The sequence below is a fragment of the Tympanuchus pallidicinctus genome, unplaced genomic scaffold (assembly GCF_026119805.1).
Source record: "Tympanuchus pallidicinctus isolate F22 unplaced genomic scaffold, pur_lepc_1.0 scaffold19, whole genome shotgun sequence".
NCBI classification, from domain to species: domain Eukaryota; kingdom Metazoa; phylum Chordata; class Aves; order Galliformes; family Phasianidae; genus Tympanuchus; species Tympanuchus pallidicinctus.
Genome location: NW_026294710.1, coordinates 327,742 through 349,130, shown reverse-complemented (window position 1 = coordinate 349,130; position 21,389 = coordinate 327,742). Strand labels below are relative to the sequence as shown.

The 21,389-nt window shown below is 49.0% G+C and overlaps 1 protein-coding gene across 5 annotated transcripts in view; it reads right to left on the bottom strand.

Moving 5' to 3' along the window:
* The window catches only part of RGS3 (regulator of G protein signaling 3), a 67,123-nt gene that overhangs the window by 21,362 nt on the left and 24,372 nt on the right, over positions 1–21,389 (bottom strand). For 4 of the 5 annotated variants that reach the window (XM_052680740.1, XM_052680741.1, XM_052680742.1 and 1 more), the window contains 3 exons: positions 20,655–20,738; positions 13,285–13,396; positions 9,039–9,079 (listed from right to left, as the gene is read on the bottom strand). In XM_052680740.1, the coding sequence (XP_052536700.1) occupies positions 9,039–9,079; positions 13,285–13,396; positions 20,655–20,738 (237 nt within the window). Of the gene's footprint in view, positions 1–9,038; positions 9,080–13,284; positions 13,397–20,654; positions 20,739–20,942; positions 21,293–21,389 lie in introns of those variants that run through there. The other variant, XM_052680744.1, reaches the window with a different exon arrangement.

The following is a 21,389-nucleotide window of genomic DNA, read 5'->3' as shown; positions in this document are numbered from 1 at the left end:
TCCTTGCAGAGGGGCAGCTCTCTGACTTGCCTGCTTTTCCCAGAAAGGTCAGACAGAACTAAGGAACTTGCACTGTGCGACTCCAAAGACACACAGCTGAAAGGGGAAATGCTGTTTAGTCACACCATTTAAAACTGTTTGCATTGGATGCAAACTCATTCATGTGTAATCCACAATTCCTGCCATAGAGGTAAACAAACCAACCTCCCGCGTCAGCTCTAGAGAAACAGATCTCTAGCTCAGATCTCTTCCCCCTCCAAGACTTCTAAAGGAAGAAGTTTTGACTCTTCTTACACCTGCGCTTCACGACATCTATTCCTAGAGCAGAAATGGGCTTAAATATGGAAAGTGCATGCACAGGCTACATACATAAGTGCATACACAAAACCAAATAGAGGACACAAGGTTGCACGACTCTGTGCCCTCAAATACCAATTGCTCCGATGCTCTGTTGGAACAGTAGTACTCATATGAACAGCTGATGTCTGGATTTCACCCCATCCCACCGCCAGGCTTTAGCACTGCGACACCCACCTGATCCCAGAAAAGCATTTAATCTTTCCTGCTTTCAGGGGAAAGGACAGGTGCCCATCTACACACAGGAAATCCAGGCTAGCACTTATCCACCCCACACCTGGGCAGAAGCAAATGATGAGAAGGACTCAGGAGAGCTTAAAAACCAGCTGCAGAGCCCAGAGGCACAACGACGCTTTAACTAACATGTTTTCCAGCCCCCGCTAAGCTCCTGCAATTCCCTGGGCACAAGGCTTAAAGTGATTCCAAGGGCATCTCAGCTCCCCTTGCTCATGATGGATGCGTGGCTCACCTTACCCTGCCGTGCAGCCCCTTGTTGATCTGATTACCATCCCCATTTCTCTGATTGAAATTGGCAGAAAGTGATGCTCAGCCACCACTGGCAGATGATAGCAAAGTGCCTCTTTGCCCCCACCCTGCTCAGCAGCACAGCAGCAGAACAGCTAGGAGAAAACGTGGCTTCTGAGTGCAGCCCAAGGAGGGCTGTAGGGACCACTCTGCCCAGCCCAGGCAATCACAGGGCTGCAGCAGGAGCAGCTGCTCTTGAAAGTGCTGGGAACCGACCTCCCTGCTACTGTTTTCATTTGGGGAGACTGCTGCTTTGCCTGCCAATATTTACAAAGAGAAAATAGGGTTTAATCTCACGATGCTGGGAAAGGAGGATGCAGATGGCATGAATGGGGTGTTTGTGACCAGATAAAGTGAGCAACTGAAGTGGCTGCCAGTGACTTTCTGCCTGCATTCGTCCCAGCATTTTGAAAAACATGTTATTGCAGGTGCTGCTCAGTGAGGTTAGTGGACCCTGCACCAGTACTGGACCCTGCAGAAGAGCATGAGGAAAACATCAAGAGAAAAGGACTCAGAGTATCCAACACAAGCCCTAATTGTGCCCTGTTTCAGCCAGTGGAGCCCAAAGGATAATCCCTGCTCGCCAAGGTGTGAAAAGCTCTCTGCCACAGGGCACTCCCCAGGCCGAGCACACAGGGAAACAGCAGGCATGCAGGCAGCAGGCAGAGCTCCTGGGTGCCTGGCAGATACCAGCCAAAGGGGGGACATAGGCTCTGTGGCCCATTAATCAGCTCAGGACCTCCTGGAGAGCAGCTCCCAGACCCTACACACCAAACGCCCTGCTGCAAGTACATCCCTTGGTGCAGGACCAATTGCAGCACCAGGTGTGCAAGTGTGGTTCTATTCATGGCTACAAAGCAAAGATACAAAAAGAAGGAGCCAGCCCCAGCCTGACACCTTCCATCCTTGAGCTCAGCAACCAGCCTGGCACAGGGACTGGTCTCATCTAGGACTGCTGGCACGGCCAGGTCCCTGGATGAACATTTCATAGAATCATAGATGTAGGGAATATCCCAGAGTTGGAAGGGAGCCACAAGGATCACCGAGTTCAACCCTGCAGAGCTTCCCTGCACAGATGAGCTCTGCTCCCTTCCCCAGCTCTGCTCCCTGTGGAATTTTTAGCAAGGTGGTGCAAGGTTCGCAGACTGGCCCCTGGCTCCATCATTCAGAGCTTGGTCCATGGCCAAACCCAGCAGAGATCCCAAAGGGGAAGTACCTCGGAAATGGACTTCAGACTACAATAGCTTTCAAATCGCAGAGAAAACCTTCTACTGGTAAAACAGCAAGCCCTGGGAATATCCTGTGCACAACACTGCCTTCATGCCCTGCAGAGCTTGGTCTGATGAGAAAGTTCAGTTTGCTCCCTTGCTGGGGGGGGCCGTGGGGACCACATCTCTTCCTGTGTTTTTTGGACTGCTGGCACACTAGTGGTGCCCAAAACACACATGCTGGCACTAACAGCATGGGTCCTGTGGAAAGCTGAGATGGCCAAAAGGTGAAGGGGTCTCATGGGTGCTTGAATAAATGCACACAGAGCTGCCATTCATGGAGCAGAGTAATTCCTGCAGAGAAGTGTGGCTGTGTGGCTCATTTTCAGGTCAGGGAGACTCTATAACTGGAGATAAAGGGTGGTTGCATCCCATCCTTCCTTGCCACATCAAAGGTTGGCTGTTACAAAATGGTTTTCTCACTGTCCTCAGCCACAAAAGGGCAGGGAGCAGTGGAGCTGCCACGTCAGCTGCACACACCTGTGACACCTGGCTGAAGGTGTTCATAAGAAAACAGCCTTCACGGGAATCCCCAGCCCTGACACAAGCCACAGAGCTCCCTGGGCAAACACTGCTTCAGCAAACAGAGAACAGGTCTACTGATTCCCATACTGCAAAGGCCGTTCTCTCTCAAGCAAGAAGGCTCAGAACTGTCAGCCTCAGAGACAGTAATACTAAGCTCACCCACCTGCTGCAGAGACAACCCAGGGTCCCTCCATTCCCAGCATCGCCCCCAGAGACAAAGCTCCAGCTCCCTTCTCTACAATCACCCAGCGGTGCCTGTGTCAAAAAGCTCTCCATTACTTTAACTGCTTCTTATCAGATGCCCTTTTTGCCAACACCTAGTAAACGTGACCACAGAATTAGAGCTAGAAGAAAAATTTTAGAACTTCTGCTCTAAAATGTACATTTCACGGTCATCTCAGAACTTGGATTGATGTCAAAGAGCAAAGATTCACACAACCAGGGAGGCAAAGTATATTTTTGATTGTTTCTCCAACAGGGGAACAAACACTGCCTGCTCCAAAGAGATCTGATTTGGGAGCTGCTGTAATGCCTGGATATGGGTTGTACCAGCCTGGGGCTTCTGGTACTTGTATCACTCCACGTCAAAGCCAGGTGAATGCACACCAGCAAAATATTCAGTGTCCCAGGCAGAGGAGCAGCCTAGCCAACAGCTCCAGAGCCACGGCTTTGTGTGCTTTGGCTCAGGGCACACATCAGGAGAGCACTGGCTTGGACCAAAAGAATGTCATTTGAAGGACAGATCCTTCCAATACAACTGCAAGCATTTCAGCTGCACTGAAATTTGGGGTACATGCTGGAGGTGCAGGGTAGGACTGCATCAGCATTTGGAGTAATCTGCAGATTACCTCCTTAGCATTCCTCAGAATGTTGCCAGTCTTGCTATTGTGTTACCTCCCTGATCTTGCAATTCAGGCTGCAAAGAACTTCAGACTTCTCAATGCTGTGCACAGGGAACCCAGCAGCTGGAATCTACCATCCTTTTGGTGGAGGAAAAAGGAAACTTTCATTTGGGACAGAGTTAAACTGTTGCTGTAGGCGTGAGGTGGCTGAGAGATATGCAGGTTGAACATCCAGATGTGAGCTGGGTGACCCGAAGCGATGCGTGCCACAGGCCCACATGGTGCAGAGCCCAGCAGTGAGCAACTACCTGCAGGACACCAGGAAGCAAAGGAGAAGTCCAAGAGCAGGAAGGGATTCCTTAGCCTAGGACCAGCTCAGTGGGTAGAGGAAGGGAGTCCCCCCAGCACCAAATAGGACCATGAGCAGGAAGGGAGCACATTTTGCCTTCTCTCACCGTGCATCAAATTAATGCAATAAAACTGACAGGAGCAGGCAATAAGGAGTGTAGATTTTTTTTTTTTTTTTTTTTTTTTTTTTAAACTTAAGTCCCTAAGTATGACAGACTCCAACGTTTCTAACCTTGGCTGCAGTGTTTGCAGAGTTTGTGACTCTTGGGAGAGATGAACTATGAAATCCCACAGGATCTTCCACATTCCTGCAGCATAACATGCCCCAGCCACAAGCTCACCTGGCAAACAACAGAGCCCATGAACCTGACAAACAGTATCTCTTTAGTTGTAGCAGATGAGAGGAAATTGAGACAACTTCAGCTGAGCACACAATCCACAGATAACCACACTCACTCCCATCCTGCAGACAGTACACAACGCCAGCTGACACTGATGGAGTGTTCTAGGAGGGATGAAGGCATCACTCAGGCTGCTCCAGCCCCACCAGGGAGCTGAGGAACTCAGAGGGTTCCACACAGCAGAGCCCAACCCAGGCCACCAGATCTCCAATAATGTCCGGAAATGGGAAAAAGGAAACAGGTCCCTTGACTTTGACTCACTGCCAAAACCATCCCATTTTGGGTGGAAACAAATTCAGCCCCAAATGCAAGTCTTACAGTTCTCACTTCTGGGTCACAAGAGAGTGATAGAGAATTTCTCATCTGTAGCTGACTGTATCCCAAAAGTTTATCACTAGTGGTGCCATTCTTCCACTGCAGGAGCTCATGGCCACCAACTGCCCTTTCCCCAAGAGGCCCTTCTCACTTCTGACCCTCGCAGACCTTTGAGTACAAACCTTTCCCCATGGTCTATGGAAGCCACATTAGCTTTCACCCACCCTAATGACTAACCCCACTGCTCCAGCACTGATCTGCCCCTGTATCACCTCCTGCTTCCCCAAAGCTTCCAGCTGCATGCACATGTAATGATTGCTGGTTTTACCATACCAACACAGTTTTGAACATTCTGAACGTACCATTCTGAACACAGTGAAGCAAGAGCCAGGTTTCCCAGGTTCTCTCAAACAGAGCAATGCTTACAGGAGATGATGCTGAGGTATAAACCCAGAGTTTTTAAAGCATTGGTTACACATTACCATCATTTCCTGTCTTTTTAGGTTTTCAGGCCAAGTGTTGCATCACAGCAAGGCAAGAGCCTCTGAGGGCATCTGCTCCAGTTGTTCTCTCTTTGCACCTCTCTCTCCATCATTAATAACGCATCTCTATGTCCTTGACCAAACAAATCCACCATAGCTGCTCTGTTGTGCTGTGCAGGTTTGATGTCAGCACCTGGCAGCCCCTCCACCTTTGTCCCCATTACTAAACCATCTGTCTAACTACCTCCTATGTCTGCCAAAAAGTGCCCCAAAAAGCGCCTAGCTGACTGCTCTGATGACACGTCCAGAACTTCAAATGTACATAGATACAGACTGCCTGCCATGCCCCTGAGCCCTTACGTCCTCTGCAAACTGCTTGTTCAGGTGCAGATTCCCTGCACAAAAATGGGAACCTGAAGGGAATTAAAATTCGCAGTGCTCTGTCCTGGGATACTTTGGGAATTAATTCTCCCATGGAACAATCCAGGATATCTTCAGTGAAGAGCTGTGCACGCTTACACAGTATTGCCCCTTACAGCAGGGGTTCAACTCAAAGAGAGAGCTGTGCTAAATGTGCCCCTGCCAGCACCTGGGAACGGCCTCACTGCCTGAGGATGCAAATGGGAGCAGTGCCTGTGGGACCACACAGTGCAGGGATGCCCCCTCACACACCCAGGGTGGGAAACAAAGCCAGGCAATGGCATTTCTGTAATGTTTGCCTACAGGATCTCTTGCCTGGACAAACCAACATCAAGCCCAGATGCAAACATTAATTTGCTCAGGTCTGTAAGTGTGCTCACTGCAGCAGGCCAACGAGTATCTGCTGGAAAGATTTTCTGTCAGAGCAATTTCCCCAGAGAAACACCAGTGTCTGCAGATGAAAACTGCCAGAGAAAACAATCGATTTTGCTAGCGCTTTTACAGTAAAAAACTCAATGAGCTCTTTGATTTTAAGTCAGTTTGGTCTGAACATGTTGGGCTTGAATCAAAAAATCTCAAACAATGCAATAAAACCCTGCTTTGCAGTTTCCTATCGGTGGGATATTTCCGGAGCAGGGAAGGGCGTGAATGCAGTCCTGGAGCACACTCACACCCCAGGACAGGTTCCCTGGGGGCTGCTGCTTCTCACCGCGCAAGGGGATGCTCCCCATCCCATGCTCAGCGTTTCCCATGCAGGAGGCTGGGTGCCCCACTATTTGCAGGACCTCAAGACGCTGCAAACTCACAACCTGCAGTGTCTGTAAGAGAAACACCGCTCCTGCTGTAGGCTGCACCAGGTGATGGAGATCAGTTTGCCATCTGGCTGTCAGTGCCCATCATGCTCAGGATTTGAGGTTTGTGAGTGATTTATTTACACGTGATTAGACAGGATGACTAGCAGCAGCTCATCTCAAGACATATCATTTTCCCTGAAGGCTGGAATATTCTTTCTTGTTTAAAATAAAGAAGCAACTCCTAGAGATTTTGATACCTGCTTCCATTTTGGATTGCATTGGATCCAAATGCAAAAATGTCACCTTATGGTGCAAAATAGCACTCTAACCCCCTAAATGAGAAAGGAGCTAGAGCTCAAGACCTGGCAAAGCACTATTCCTACAGCAAACGCCAAGCCCAATAGACTCCCTTACAGCTCACAGCAGCACTAAGTGCATTAAAGCCCATTGCAGATGATTTGCAGGTAAGAAGCATTGGTACAAGGGACAGAGGGGCTCAGGCAATGACCAGCACCAAGCCCAGCCCATCAGCTCCATCCCAGGACAATATGCTGCTGACCACTGGCTGCAAACTTCAGGACAGGAGAACGTCAAAAGAAGAAATGTCCATCAGGGTGACATGGGGCATAAGAGGGCATCCACACGAACATCCTTCCCTTCTGCACCCTTCCTCTAAGCTCTCTAGCTGCTACAAGTTGTCAGGGGTGGGCAGTTGGACAATTACATCAGGACCCAGACACAGAGCACTGCTGCACTCCATCTGTGAGACCATGAGGGCGCCAAGGCCATCGCTGTGCTGGGGATACCCTCCCACAGCCCTCAGGTACAGCCAGCTGCTCTCTGTGGCACAAAATCCTTGCAGGTAGAAACCCTCTCATTCCCACAGACAAAGAATGTGGGCTTTGTGTGAGGTGACTCACAGGATCACGGTTGTGACTCAGGGGACATCACAGCCCCATGTGCCAGTTCAACACAGGGGTGCAGTGCTGGGTCCCAGCCCCAGCTTTTGTTTAGCAGCAGATCAGGCCACGAAGCCCCCGACTGCAGACATAACCTTAGCAGCACAAAGCAATGCTCTCCAGCCCAGCAAGGTATCCAAGCTATGCCATACCTACATGCACAGGACTGCCTTTGGAAGGGACTGTCCCCTCCTTCCCACCCATAGGTTCCTTCATTAACCCAAGCTCACATCCATGCAGCCCAGCATCTGCCCTGTCCAGCCCCCAGGGTTGTGGTCTGTAGGTCACAATTTCCCAGCAGTGCTTGTGGGGGCATCAGCATGGCACTGTCCTGCCTGCACACCTGCTGACTCATTGGCATGTCCCAGTCCTTCTGCATCTCAGCTTCCCCTCTTTAACCAAATGTGCCCGTTGCCAGAGCCTCCGACAAGCCTTGAAATTAACTAGCACAGCACTGGGTTTGAGCACACACTGCCAGGTGTGGCTCTAGGCTGCCTGCCCTGAAGTGCCCTGGGCAGACAGAAGGTACAAGAATGGTTTTACAGAGACCATAAACGGGGCCTGCAGGAAAGAAGAAAGTTTCACATTTCATATTTCAATCAGCAGAACCACAAGAGCCAGGGCCACTGCAGCCCATCAGGAAAAAGCTACACCCCTCACTACATCTCGCCAAAGAGGAGCCTTCTCCTCCCACAGTCCCATGAAATGCAGCCATTGCTCATTTGGTTACTTTAACTCAGGGCCCCAAAAAACCCTAAATTAAATGTCAGGCTCCAAATGCATTTTTCCAGGCACACGAGAAGATGCAGGAATGGGATCAGCAGGCAGACACTGTGCTGAGCAGGCAGCTCCTGCCCAACCACCCTGAGAAGAAATAAAGACAAGGAAGGAGCAAGGGTGGACCTCCAGCAGAGCTGTCGGCACACGGTTACGCAGCCAGCTGAGCTCTGGCCCCACTCCCACCCGCCCAAGGTGAACAACTTCCACCCCGGGCGTTTTTATCCAACTTTCACAATAGCTTATTATGTTGCGTGGCTGCTGAGCAATGTGTGCCTTTTCTCCTCAGTGCCCTGGGGATCTTTCCCAGACCCAGATTTCCACCCTGAAAACGCAAGGCCTTGAAGCCAGGAACAAACTGAAGTCAGTTGAAAGGAAAAATAAAAATAAATAAATAAATAAATAAATATATAAATAAATAAATATATATACATATATATATATATATATATATATATATATATTAACCTCAGCACCCAGTGATTAGGGAGGACCAGCCACTGTGAACCAATTCTGCAGTCTCCTTGGCTTCTTCCCAACACAAAAGTAACTGTGTCAACGTCTGAATGATCTCAAATCTGTTTAAAGCATTCAGCCATGCACGTTTTAGAGCTACAATTGTGCGTCTCTTACACTGGGCTTCCTTATTTTATTTGAGGGTTTCAAAGCTAGGTGCTTGAAGACAAGAAGAGGAAGATGTCTAACAAATAAAGTGAGAACAGCTGTCACAGAACCCTTGGGTGAAAAAACTCCAGGAGAAATTGGAGGGGAGCAGCAGTGAGTAAGGTACACAGGGGAAGGGAAAAGCAAGCCTGTCTTGGGGCTACCAATCCCCTCCCAGCTCAGATTCCTCTTAGCAGCCTCTTATTAATATATTCTGGCTATGGCCATCACGTTTCCTTTCCAGAACTCTGACAAACTAATAAAAAAGGAAGTTAAAATCAACCAGCTCCAGCAAAAAGAAGCAAGTTGTTAGTACGTGTCCAGCTCCTACTGGAAAGTTAATTTGGAACAGCAACACTCACCTCTGCAAGGTACAGGATGCAGAATTTCCGATCTTCCGAACCTACAAAGAAGAGAAATCAGGATCAAAATTAAGCTACAACTGCATTTCTGCGAGCAGAGACACTGCAGAGGAATTGGCTAAGAGACAACTTTCAATGAATATTTATTGTTGTCATCCCCCAGTACCAGGCTGTGCTCTGGGAGTGATGTATGCTGCATCTGCAGGACCATGCGCCACACGGGCTGCACTTGCATGGTTTTCTTGCACAGGCTTACTGCACGACCACAGATCCTCCCATGAGTCCTTTTGGAAAGAGGTTGGACTTGCTCGAAGGCCTTACCTGGGCTCTCCTGCCTCATCTCCCACAGCACATGCAGCCCAATTCTTTTGCAGGTACCTGGGCACCAGAGTCAGATTTCGCTACACTCTTATAAAAGCTTTGCTCCCAGGAGGACTCACGAGAGCAGCTCCCATTCCTACATCCTTGCTCATTCTCAGCTTTTCCCCTTGAGCCATTATAAAGGGCAGCCATAGCTCTGCCTGGTGCTGTTTGTCTCATTCTCCATCACTGCCAAGAGCTAGGGCCAGTGCTTCTCTAAGCAGATGGAGCCAAACCCCAGGGCATGGGGAAGCAACAAATACAGGGCATAAGGAAGAGCCCAATCTGCTCCACAGGGCTAAGGGCTGCTCCCCAAGCTGCCTCCCAGGGCTTTGGGAAGGGAGATGGTGCTGGTTGCTTCCCATCAGGAATGCTGTGCCAAGGACTGTCCTCTGCCTTTGCTCCCCACCAGCAGGACACAAAGCCCCCTAGCCCCAAGAAAAGCTCTAAGGGCACACCACCTCACAGGAGGACACAAAGCCAGCACAGAACAGGGCCCCTCAGCTCCAAAGCAGGACATCCCAACCCAGAGCCAGCTATGCCACTGCAATGCCCCCCAGTGTGCCCTGCCAAGGCTTTGTCCTCGCTAGCGTGCAGCACTGCCGGGCAGCAGCTTTCACAACCTCTTTAATGATGTTATCTCTGCCGTGAGATCAGCCCTGCAGTCTGGACATGGCTGCAGAACCTATCTGAAGCACGAGCTCTGCTTCATTTCAACATCCTAGGCTGTGCAAGCAATGGGAGCAGGCTCTGCATGGTGGTGGAAGTGCCCCACTGCCAAGGACTGCAGCACAGCAATCGACACAGGGCCATGACCACCAAAGGGCCACCTGAGTCCCTGCAAAGGCAACATGAAACCCACGAGCAAGTGCTCATAGCCATGTGTTGGACAATTCCAGCTTCTCTTTGGGGAGAGCAGGCAAGGCGATGTTGGAGTGTAACAGCCTGGGGTAAGTGCCCACTCTTTGAGCCTCTGGGCATTCCTTCTGGCTTTCTGCAGTAAGGAGCGACTTTTGGTTTCAGGTTGATGCATCATGACAGAGACTGGATTATTTCTCAGGGTAACCTGATCCTTTCCTGCCCCACGGCTGGGCTGGTTCAGCACAAGAGGAACACATGGTTTATTTTAGGAGTACATCCCCTCCCCAGCTAAGCCCTGCACACTCATGCTGTCACAAGGAGGGGGTGATACACAGCTGCCAGCACACAGTGGCTGTCAGCACCATTCTGCCCACCTGCTCTGTGCAACCAATGGAAAGTACCCTCTGTTTGCAAGGCTTAGGTGGTGCACACCAGGAGTTGGGTTAAAAAGATGGGAGTAGGAAATTGGCCCTGCCCCTTTTTTTTTTTTTTTTTTTTTTTTTTTTTTTTAAACCATCTCCTTGCACATTAGAGGACGCTGACAATAACCACGGCAAGGGCACCCTGCTCCCCAGCCTGCTCAGTGAGGACAGCACTGCATCTAAGACCCAAATTTTGCAGACCAAAGCCCCAAAAATCAGAGTCTGGACCTTTGGATGTCTTAAAGCTGTTTGCTGCAGGACACAGTGCACCGGGATGTAGGAGACAGCAGATCAGTAGCACCCAGCCTAGGGATGGGGCTCACAGGCAGGGTGCTCACTCAGGCTGCTACATGGGATCTCTCCTCCCTGTCCTCAAGCCAAGCACACCCACCCAGGGGCTGAGACCACAGCAAGGCAGCAGTGTTAGCATGGAAATTCCCATCGCATCTATCAAGGAAGCCAGCCCTGTTGCACTGGAAACATTGGCCAGTGTGGTGCTCATCAGCCATGCTCAGCTTCTAAAGCAGGAAGACAGAGCATTGTAAAGCAGATTATACTGATTTGCTTTCGCACAGTGCAGTGAGAGGCAGAAACAGGAAACATCACAATGGTCTTCAGTGTACCGGAGATGTCTCAATTGTTATACTCAGCAATACGCCTGTTCCTATTAATGTGCCATTCAGTTATGAGGAGACCAACAGAAAACTCCTGCCAAAAGGGACAGACATCTCTTTGCTTGTTCCACCCGCCTTGAAGCAGCCCTACCCGAACCTGCCTCAAAACTGACCGTGCTGGATTCCTGGTGTACAGGGGTTCTGGTGCGGCACAGGCAAACATCCCCTTCGAGAGGCTCTTTGAGCTCCTCCAGATGTGATTCCAGTTAAGTTATTAAGGTAACAAGGAAATAAGCAGCAGAAAACTGCTCACAGAACCCAACGATCAGCTGGAGGCCAGGAGGCACACTCATGCTGACCTGCAAACACACTCAGCGTACAGAGCTGCTGCACCACAGGGTGAACGCTGGGGAAGACATTTTCTTCCATGAGAACAAAAGCAGTGCAGCAGCTTTGAGAGCAGCCAGGAACCACACGTGCACTGGAGCAGATGCTGACCAACAAGCACTTCAGCAAGGAACAATTTCTTTTGTTCTTTCCTTGTTAATAAGCAGTGCTGAGAACAAACTCAACAAATCTCAATGAAGCTCAAGGGCTTTTCTAAACAGCTTGAACTCTCCATGTTCCTTTTTCTCCTCGCTGCCCCCACCAAATATGTTAGGAAATGAATCTGGGAACAGAAAAGTTGTTGTAAATGGGTAATAAGAGATGGGCAGCCCACTGTGCCATTGCAGATCCCCAGTACAGAGGTTTCTATGTTGTGAGGCACACAGACAGTCACAGCTCCTTGCCAGAACTATTTGCTCTACCGGGGAAAATCATGGGAAGTGACAAAAAGATCCTGAAAACTATTCCTTATGGAAAAGCAGACAAGCTCTGGATTAATCCCTCTTGATCAGAGCCACAGGACTGCAGAGAGATGTCAGTCACAGAGCGAGGTTGGGCTGGAAGGAGCCTCCGGACATCTCTATTCATGCCCCTGCCCAAAGAACCCAGGTTGCAGTGCTCAGTACCACGTCCATTGGAATCCCAAACATCTCCAAAGCTCTTTGGGCAACCCAGGATTTGACCACTCCGGTTACAGAAAATCTCTTCCTCTCATCCAATCATGGCTTTTCTTGCACAGTCCCTAACGATGCTGCCTGGGCTTGAGGAGGCAGCAGAGCCGCCGCCCTGTGCTGATAGATCAGGCAGCTGTACACAGAACAAGCTCATGGCCAAACAGCCACGGCACCAAAGAAGGAACATGATGGGATTGGAACAGGGCCAAGAAGTGGCTCCACTATAGGAAATAGGATGTGGCAGGGCAATTTGTTCGTTCCTCTTTTGACCCTAGGTAGCTGAGGTCATCTTTTGTACAGCCTCAGAACTCAAAATAACTTAATTCAAGCCACCCCCCTGCCCTAAGAACCCTCACAGCTGGATGTGAAAACTCAACCAAGGCAAAGCAAGCAACATGCAGCCCACAGCCTCCCACCAAAGGCCAGGGTTTGTTCTTTCTTCACCAACATGTGCTCATGGGGGAGGGATGCTAGTGAGGGAAGCTGTGGGCAGCTGAAGGAAGAAGCAGTGAAGTAAAGGTCAGTAGGGCTCAGCTCCTCTGAGTTCTCTCAAGGCACTGTAGGGGTGAACCTCAAAACTTCACTTCCCTTTGCAGCCCCCACTGCAGGCTGGGTGACAGCAGCAAGAGGAGCAGCTCAGCCGAGCAGAACTCTGGGGAGCACAGCCCAGAATCCCTGAGATAGGCCTGCAATGTGCTACCAGGGCACACCAGGGGACAGAGCTGCTGGGAACTGGGTTAATGTTGGGCTGGGAAGGGTGGTGCTGGACTTACAATCTAGCACAGGGAGGCTGGCAGCATGCGTTAGCCAGCAATGCTACAAACTGGAAGCAATGGGATAGTGGTGTGCTACCCTGCTGTTTAGAGATCCTTAACCATGAGCCCAGAAAAAGCCCCAAACACCTCCAACCACTGCAGCAAACACTCACCCTCCTGGAGCTTGACACTCTGCAGGTAGAGAGGATTCCTCAGTACATTGCAACATCCAGGCTCGTCCTCCTTGGTGAAGAGCAGCAGGTCAGAGTAGACGAAGAGAGTCACCTGGATAGCAGAAGAGCAGCAAAGGAGACGTTATGAGGAATCCATCTCCTGGCACTCAGTGCCTTGGGAAAAGCCCTGCATGCCAGGGAGATGCACTAGCCAGCAGCAACCCAGGCCCCTGCCCTAAGGGTGCTGCATGCCACAGGGTATCCCCAGCAAGCCCCACACAGGGTCCACTGCTTGGTAGCCACCTCCCAAGGCTTGTGCAGTCCCGTGACAGGAGGGGTAAACCTGCCCGACAGTGCAACGTCGCACAAACACACCCCCTCTGCTCTCTCGTGTCACTTCCCATTTACATAAGTTACAAATCAGGGGAGCAGAAGGACGGAATGAGTTGCCAACTGATCTCAGCACATTACAGAAATTGCAGCCTAAAAGCAAATGCGATTCCCCTCAACATGCTCAGGAAGGGGCTCCTCACTGTTTTCACTCTTTGTATGTCCAGATTTACTACCTTTGAAGAGGAAAAAAAAAAAACCCACTTAGTTTTTACAAAAGCAGAACCCATGGGAACGTTTGCAGGGAACATACTTGATACCTTTAAACCACTTTGAGAGGTATAAAGCAAATACTGCACTGCATATCTGCCCAGCTCTATGCTTGAGCAGTGACTCAAGTGCTGGAAACTGGGAGCTTCTCCAGTGGAATGCGCTCACAACTCAACAGGCAGATTTTGCTCTGGCTCTTGAGGTCCCTCATTTGATCAGTAGAGGTGATGGTGATTCTTAAAGTAAGGAACCAGCTGCACTGCAGATCCTTGACCCAGCAGCCCCATGAGATGAGTGAAACGAGTCAAGGGCTGAGCCTATCCTGCTCTGCAGCACAAGCTTGGGGCATGCAGCAAGGCTCAAGCTGATGCCAGAAAGCGGCTGCAAGATGCCAGTGGGCACACTGGATGCTGAATGCTCTGCAAAACATCAACACATGCTCTGTTCTGGTCACAAGACACAGCACAGGAGCACACAGCTGCTATTAACCACTCCTGGGGATGCCCCCCGACATAACCCAGCACAAAGGGAAAGATGCTTTGCAGCAGCGAGCAGCAACAAGGATGTTTGCTGACCTTTTAGCAACTTACTTGCAAAAGCAGAAAAACACCCAGCATCCCACAGGCTGGCAGCGCTGCCACCAAGTCACTCCTTGAAAGGTGACTTTGCTCAGGACAGGGGCTGAGTCACTGTTTATGGGGACACACAGCCAGCACAGCATGTCTCTGCCCGCCGGCTGACAGGCACGTGTCAGAGGGGACAAACTGGGCAGCAGTTTATCACATGATGCTGAGACTTGCGTCAAGGCAGTACATTTAACTTTTCAACCAAAATCAAGTCCTTGCCACAAGAGTTCTTGCTCTGCAAACTCATTTTTGTGGGATTTTTAATAAGCAAAAGCTCCCACCACAACTTTAATGGGCAATTAAAGCAGGGAGCATCTGTTTCTCTCTGTATCATTTGGAAAATCCCTTCCCTTGCTCTCAACACTGTTGTTCCCCCTCTTCATTACCTCTGGCATTATTACAACTAAAACAAGCACAAAGTGCACCTTAAACTTTCTCTCATGCGTTTCTTGCTTCACAAGATTCCCGTTCTGGGACACATCCAGTGCCATTCCAGATCTCTCAGTGTCAAAGAGATGTTCAGGGTTTTTTGACAAGAGCAGTGAAATGACGGAAACAGAAGCATGACCAGCAAGTGATAAAAGTGGAAGTGGAGGAAAGAAAAATGTAGACCTAATGCACATGGAACTTTAAAGGGAAGAATAAGGGACAGAAGGATTAGCAAGGGAGAAAAAAAACTGCTTTGAAACCAAACAGACTTAAATGGGGAATCATGGACACAATCACATAAAGAAGCATTTGCAGGTAACATTGTGCTTTAACAAGAAGATGGGACTGATTGAATTCAGGATGCAGAAAAGATAAAAGCACAGCTGGTATGGGTTAGGTAAGAGCATCTCCATTAGACGCTGCTTCCTGGAAGACATCTGATTTTTGAGCAACTCTGCACAGCAGGGGATCTAAAGGGGGTTATAGAGCTTCTGTGAGTCACAGGGGGACAAAGCAAGGGCCAGGACTCAGCAGATCCCTCTCACAGAGCTGGGAGTGGGACCTCCTGAAACTAAGCCTGGGTGAGCCCCTAGTAGCAGCTGTCAGCTGGTGTGAGAGGGGAGGGCTGCAGGGAGCATCTGGAGCTCAGCCTGGGGTGGGCATCACATGTCTGACATGCCTCCAACAGCCCCTACGACAGATATCTGGTATCTGCCATGTGAAATCATAGGCCTCAAAGAGTAAGAGAGCAAACAGAAAGGAAACATTGCCTGGATTCATCCAGGAACAACACAGAATCCTCCAGTGCTGCTCCTGGAAGAGTCAGAGTACCACCGTCTGTTTCTCAGAACTGAGTTTCATACCTCAAAATGAGACAGTAAACAAATGGGATGATGAAAGGGCTCCTCTGAAGAAAAGGATAAGCACACCTGCGTCATTATTCGAGCTGAAGGCCACACAGCTGTTGTCATACAGACTTTTCAGTGGCTGTGAGCAGACTTTACAAAAAATCTGTTTGTAGAGGTCGGCACTGGTGTTCATCTGTGTGAGTTCTGCACCACGGCAAACCACAGAGCCCCTTCGGCTCATAGATCTGACTCTTCCTACACAGTAAAGTTGTTAAATCACTGTTACTGAAGGAAGAGGTACATTTAAAGAGTCTCCTAAAAGAAAACAAGAGAAAACAAAAGCCAGGAGATAAGGTGGAAGGCAATGAGTTGGTATACTTCCCCAAGATGAGAACAGAATATCACAGAGCCCTGCAGAAAGAAGGTCATCACCACACCTCATCAAGAAAGCATGGTAACAAAAACATAATGAAAAGGTGTCTGCAAATTAAGCCTTGCAGCCCAAGTATCTCTGCATTCAAGCGTAAGAATAGATACCCCCATCCTGTACACACAGCAAGCCATTGCCATTGGGGTTACAGCAGGGAGGAGCTGGCACTTGACACTGCAGCAGTGCATCAGCAGAGACACCGCAGGCTGGGGCATGCAGACCCTGCCTGCTGAGCCAGGCTGCATTCCAAGACATTTTCCTTTTCTCTTGCTGTGGTTCCGCAGCAAAACAGGTGCCCAGCAAAACAAAGGGAGATCTTCTGCAACAAAGTTGTCAGATACCAAAGGAAAACAGGACGATGATTCCCTGCATCGCTGGACAGAGAATGCTGTCTGCAATTGGCCAGAGCAAGCCCAGATACCTTGAACACACATCTTCTGGTCCACACACACTTTGTATATGCTTATCAGCATGGGACCTCCTACAGAAATGGGTGCAATCTCAAAGACAAAGCCCAGTTAGAATAGTATGGACCTAATGTGCCCAATTTGCTGGGTGAAGTTAAATGGATTAAACTGCCTTTAATTTTCCTTCAGATTTTCCAGATCTACACATATTTTCATAATGCTCTTATGTGCCCATCCTCTAGGAAGCAGATATCTCTGCTGGGCTACCAGACCACAACTAACATAGCTCCCCACATGCAGAGTGTGAACAGTTGTATTTGCTGCTCCTGTGATCACACGCTCCAAAGTCACAACCTTCTGGGCTGCAGCTTCACAATGGCAGTTATTCACTTGGTTTTTGCAGAGACCATGGGATTAGGAGCCCAGGAACAAAAATAATCAAGCTCCCACAAGCTTAGTATGTTGGCATTTATCAGAGCCACCATCTAACTGGGGAAGTGGCCTAAGCTTTGCAGAGGGAATAGGTGCGTGCTGCCAGGCCTGGTGATTTGGAAATGGGCACAAGCTCTGCAGGTCAGGGAATCTTTACCACCCGCAGAGAGATATGGCAAAGCCTCTGAGCCACTGCTTTACACACTGTAGCCCTAACTCTCTAAGCACGCTCTATTGCTCCTGGATTTAGACTTCCAAATGTGTCCACTCTAAAGCATGTTTCCTTCTAAGACATCTCAACACTCTATTAACCCACAGTGTGCTTAGACTCTTCTACCACCTCGTGCATTTTTGCTGTCAAGATTATCGGCAATATACTCAGCAAGGAGTTCACATGCTCAACTAGAATTCGATCAAGACACGTGACCACACTCACCAAAAGCAGATCCATGGTGGTGCAGGCTCCAACTGTCAACCTGGAACCTCACCTTGGTTAACTAGAATCAAAGGACCCAAAGGGTCACGCACCACACTCAAGCATCAGCATAAGCAGTGGCTCTGCAGATGAGGAAATGTTATCACCTGAGAATATAAAGAGGCAGTAGAAATGAAAGGACAGAGCGAGAGGAACTAACGTGGTGAGGTAGGAGGTAAGTGCAAGTTTCTGGTTTCTCACCCAAATGAAACTGTCTAAAAACAGATCATGAAACATCTGTGCCAGAGAGTAGGGTTTTCGTTGACCCACTGTGTAGGCCAAACCTACCCACCGAAACTGGGAGCTGTCAGATCCAGCCAGGGCTCAGAGTGACAAGCATTTGTATTCAGCACTTGGGACAGAAGACCCTAGACAGGCCGGTCCCTGTTCCCCAGGGCTCAAGGGAGGGCTATCCTGACCTACAGACCTGCCAGGATGGCAAAGCAAAGAGCTGAGAAGGGGTTGAGTGCGATGTACTTTATAAAGGTTCCTCAGGGCATTGAAAAATTGCCTCCAGGTGCAATACAAAAACATCAATAAGGACAAAGCCTGCATCCAACACCTTGCACATCGTTGTCTGCATTGTGCTGGCTCCTCTGGCACTCTGCAGGTTGGAGGGATTTCAGAACACCATAAAAATGGGAATTGCAACAAAGTCTAGACAGGATGTGATTAAGGCCTGAATAAGGATTGCCCCAGTGGTAAGGTCAGAGAAAGGACAGATCCTGGCAAACCTCCAGAGAGATAGGTTGTGTCCTTCAGGAGATGGGAGAGGGTTTGCTCAGTGACAAGGATGCACTGCCAGACATGGAAACTACCAAAAGGAAAAGATTTTGGTTTAAAAAAAATAAACATGACACAGCATCTCAATTTCTAGCCCCTGCACCCAGGCTTTCTTCTTTTCAGCCTCTTGGGCAAAGCAGAATGAAATACAAAAAGAAGTCCTGTAAAGTGTAGAACTCCAACTTGAGGGGCTGCAAGGGAAGCACAGTGAAAAATGGAAAGTCATGTGGAGCAAGGAAGAAAGGACTCATGAGAAATGAGACAGCAGAGAAGGGAGGAGTTGGGAGTAAGCTGAAGTCCAGTGAAAAGAGAAGTAAGAGTCCTTCTGCATCAGGGAAATTCCTCTGTGGCCAGGCCACCTGGGGTCTTGTTGGCCTCAAAAGTTCATCCAAAGCCCTGTCAGGACTAAAGCAGACATTCTTGCTCCACACGAGCACATCAGTTCCTCCAAGCTTTGCAAAGCCCTACAGTGAAGCTGTGACACACGACAGACAGGAGGCAGCCATTCCCCCAGAAACACAGCTGATTGTCCTGGTGTCGCTTCCTACAGCTGTTGGCTCCTGGCAATACTGGGCTCAGCACCACACCTGGGTTCACACTGAGGGAAAGGCTCCTGCCTCCCAAAGCAGTCTGCCACATGCTTTCCATTCACTACTTCTGTTCATTTCACTGTGCTTAGTCACAGCCTCTTTCCTTGTCCCTTGGCATGCAGAGTTATAACAGCCTCAAGGCACCATCATTCTCAGAGGCTGTCTAGTGCTCCTGGCCACTGTAGAGCATCCTGCCCTTCCCTGGCAGCAGCTCCAACTGGGAAATCCTCTTCCCAGCTGCACACTCACCCTCCTCAGGGCATCATTAGCAAACAGAGAACCCTTTCCCTGAGGCATCCTCCTAACCCTCTCCGCAGCTGGGTTTCCAAAATAGCTAATGTGGCCACTGGGCAACAGAGCAGCACACCTCCTGCAAACATGATCCTCCTGAGGCTCTGCTTCATCTACCTTCAAACATCCTTGTACATACAAACATGCTTCACCAGGCTAAAAATGGCATTAGTTACTCAGACATAGTTTACATTTGGCTGCTTTTACAGACCTCTGAGGCAGACCTGAAAGTAAGGAACACAAACCCACATAGAAGTATCCTGAACACAGGCTGGCCACCATATTTCCAACCACCTTAGCACCACTGTGCTACACAGCCATGTGTTTTATTTGTTTTCATTCACGCACGCACCCTGAAGACCCTGATGAGCAAAGAGGAGCAGGACAGGCAGGGGAACAGTTTTATCTACAAATCAGTGACAAGTTTCCTGGTGAGTGATGCAATTTTTCATGTAATCAAGCAGAAAAAAAGAATTAAGACAAAATAAGGGATGAATTACATGCTGAAAGCCAAAGAGAGCAAAGAAAGTCCTTCAGCACAGTCTCGAGAAGCTTTCTACTAGCCAGCAACGCAATATGTTACAGGGATTCTGCTGTCAGCCACCCAGAAAACATTACACAAACTAAATTACTCAAATGAAAGTTCTGTGGCTCTGTGAAGATGACATGCTGTTCAGTCCAACTAAATTAAAGCATGTGTGTTCTGTGCAGTAGATTCACTGACAATGCCCCAGAAGGCACTGTCACTGTTCAGCACTGCTGAGCAATGCCCAGCTGAGCAGTTCTGGCTGCCCAATGCACTGTGCCATTCACTGAGATACCTTCCCTGTCCCAAATCCCACAGTTTAGACCTCACTGCTGGATACAAGCAAAGCCAACAGAAATGCAGACAACAGTACAAACCCTGCTGGTTTGGCTGTTAAAAGCTGTGACATACATGGGTTCAGCATGTCAGCAAAGCTTAGTTGCTTCCCCAAATTTTTAATATCCCTCCTAACATAGAATCATTTGAGTGAGACCTTTAAAAGTCCTCTAGCTCAACTCCCTGCACTACAGAAAAGAAGTTGAAATAACACAGTGGAGAGCATTTCAGACAGGACCTTTAGAAGCTAAACTTCTAAAAAAGCCCCATAATGCATTCTATGGCTAGATCTCTACACTGGCACAAAATATTCCTAATTTCCCTCTTTCTAGATCTGCCAGAGGATTGGTCGTGTGCATTTTCTCCTTCATGAGCATGAAGAAAAAGGTGATTTCCAGCAAAATAAATAATAAAAAAAAATAATATACAGCCCTGACATTTAGTTTATCCCAGCACAATTCTTTCCAACTACAAATTCTTTCCAACTATCATACCAATAAAAGTTCAGCAAAGAAGCACATTTCCCTTCTCAATCCACCATATGAGTCTGCAGAAAAGCGAATTTAGAAAGCTCAGGCAGCACTGAAGTAGCCTTACCTGGATAGTCCTGCTTCTGCTCTCGTGAAGCAGCAGCTCCTCTGACAGAAGCAGAGTCCGGGCTGGGTTACAGAGATCTAAGGGCTACATTTGAAATGGAAAGAAAGAAAAAAAAGAAACAGTCAAACCTTCCACTGGAAGTGCGGTTTGCCAGAAAAACTTTCCAACCACCAAACCCATTTTGTCTTCACTTTAAGCTGTAACTCATCCAGGGAGAAGTCACCCTACGCTGCACTCAGAAATACACAAGTCTGCAGTCCAGCTATGCAACAAAAAAGAAAACCTTACATTTAACATCTATGTCAGGCTCATCTATAAAAAGACAATAATCAGCTGCTTGCTTCTTGGTACATTAACTGCTCTGCGCCACACGCATTATGGGTGCTGTGCAGCAGGAAGCACAACCACAACTGCAGCCCCTTAGGTTCCCACGTCCTTTGGACAGAATATTTGCTGTGTGGTTCTGTGGATTACTTTCACAGCAAGTTTAAGCAAATTTAAGGCTTCTGTCCTTCCTCATGTCACATCCTGCCCTCCAGTCAGCACCTCCAGAGTTCCCCATTTAACAGCAGACAATAATGAGAGCATGTTGGCTGTGTAGCTGCTGCCCAGCCCTCTGATATCCTGCTGAGCAGCAGGGCCAGCAGGCAGGAGACAGGTACATAGCACAAGGGCTGTGCAGCATGAGACTGCAAAGCAGGAGAACTAGCTCCTGCAGCAGCAGAAACAGCCCAG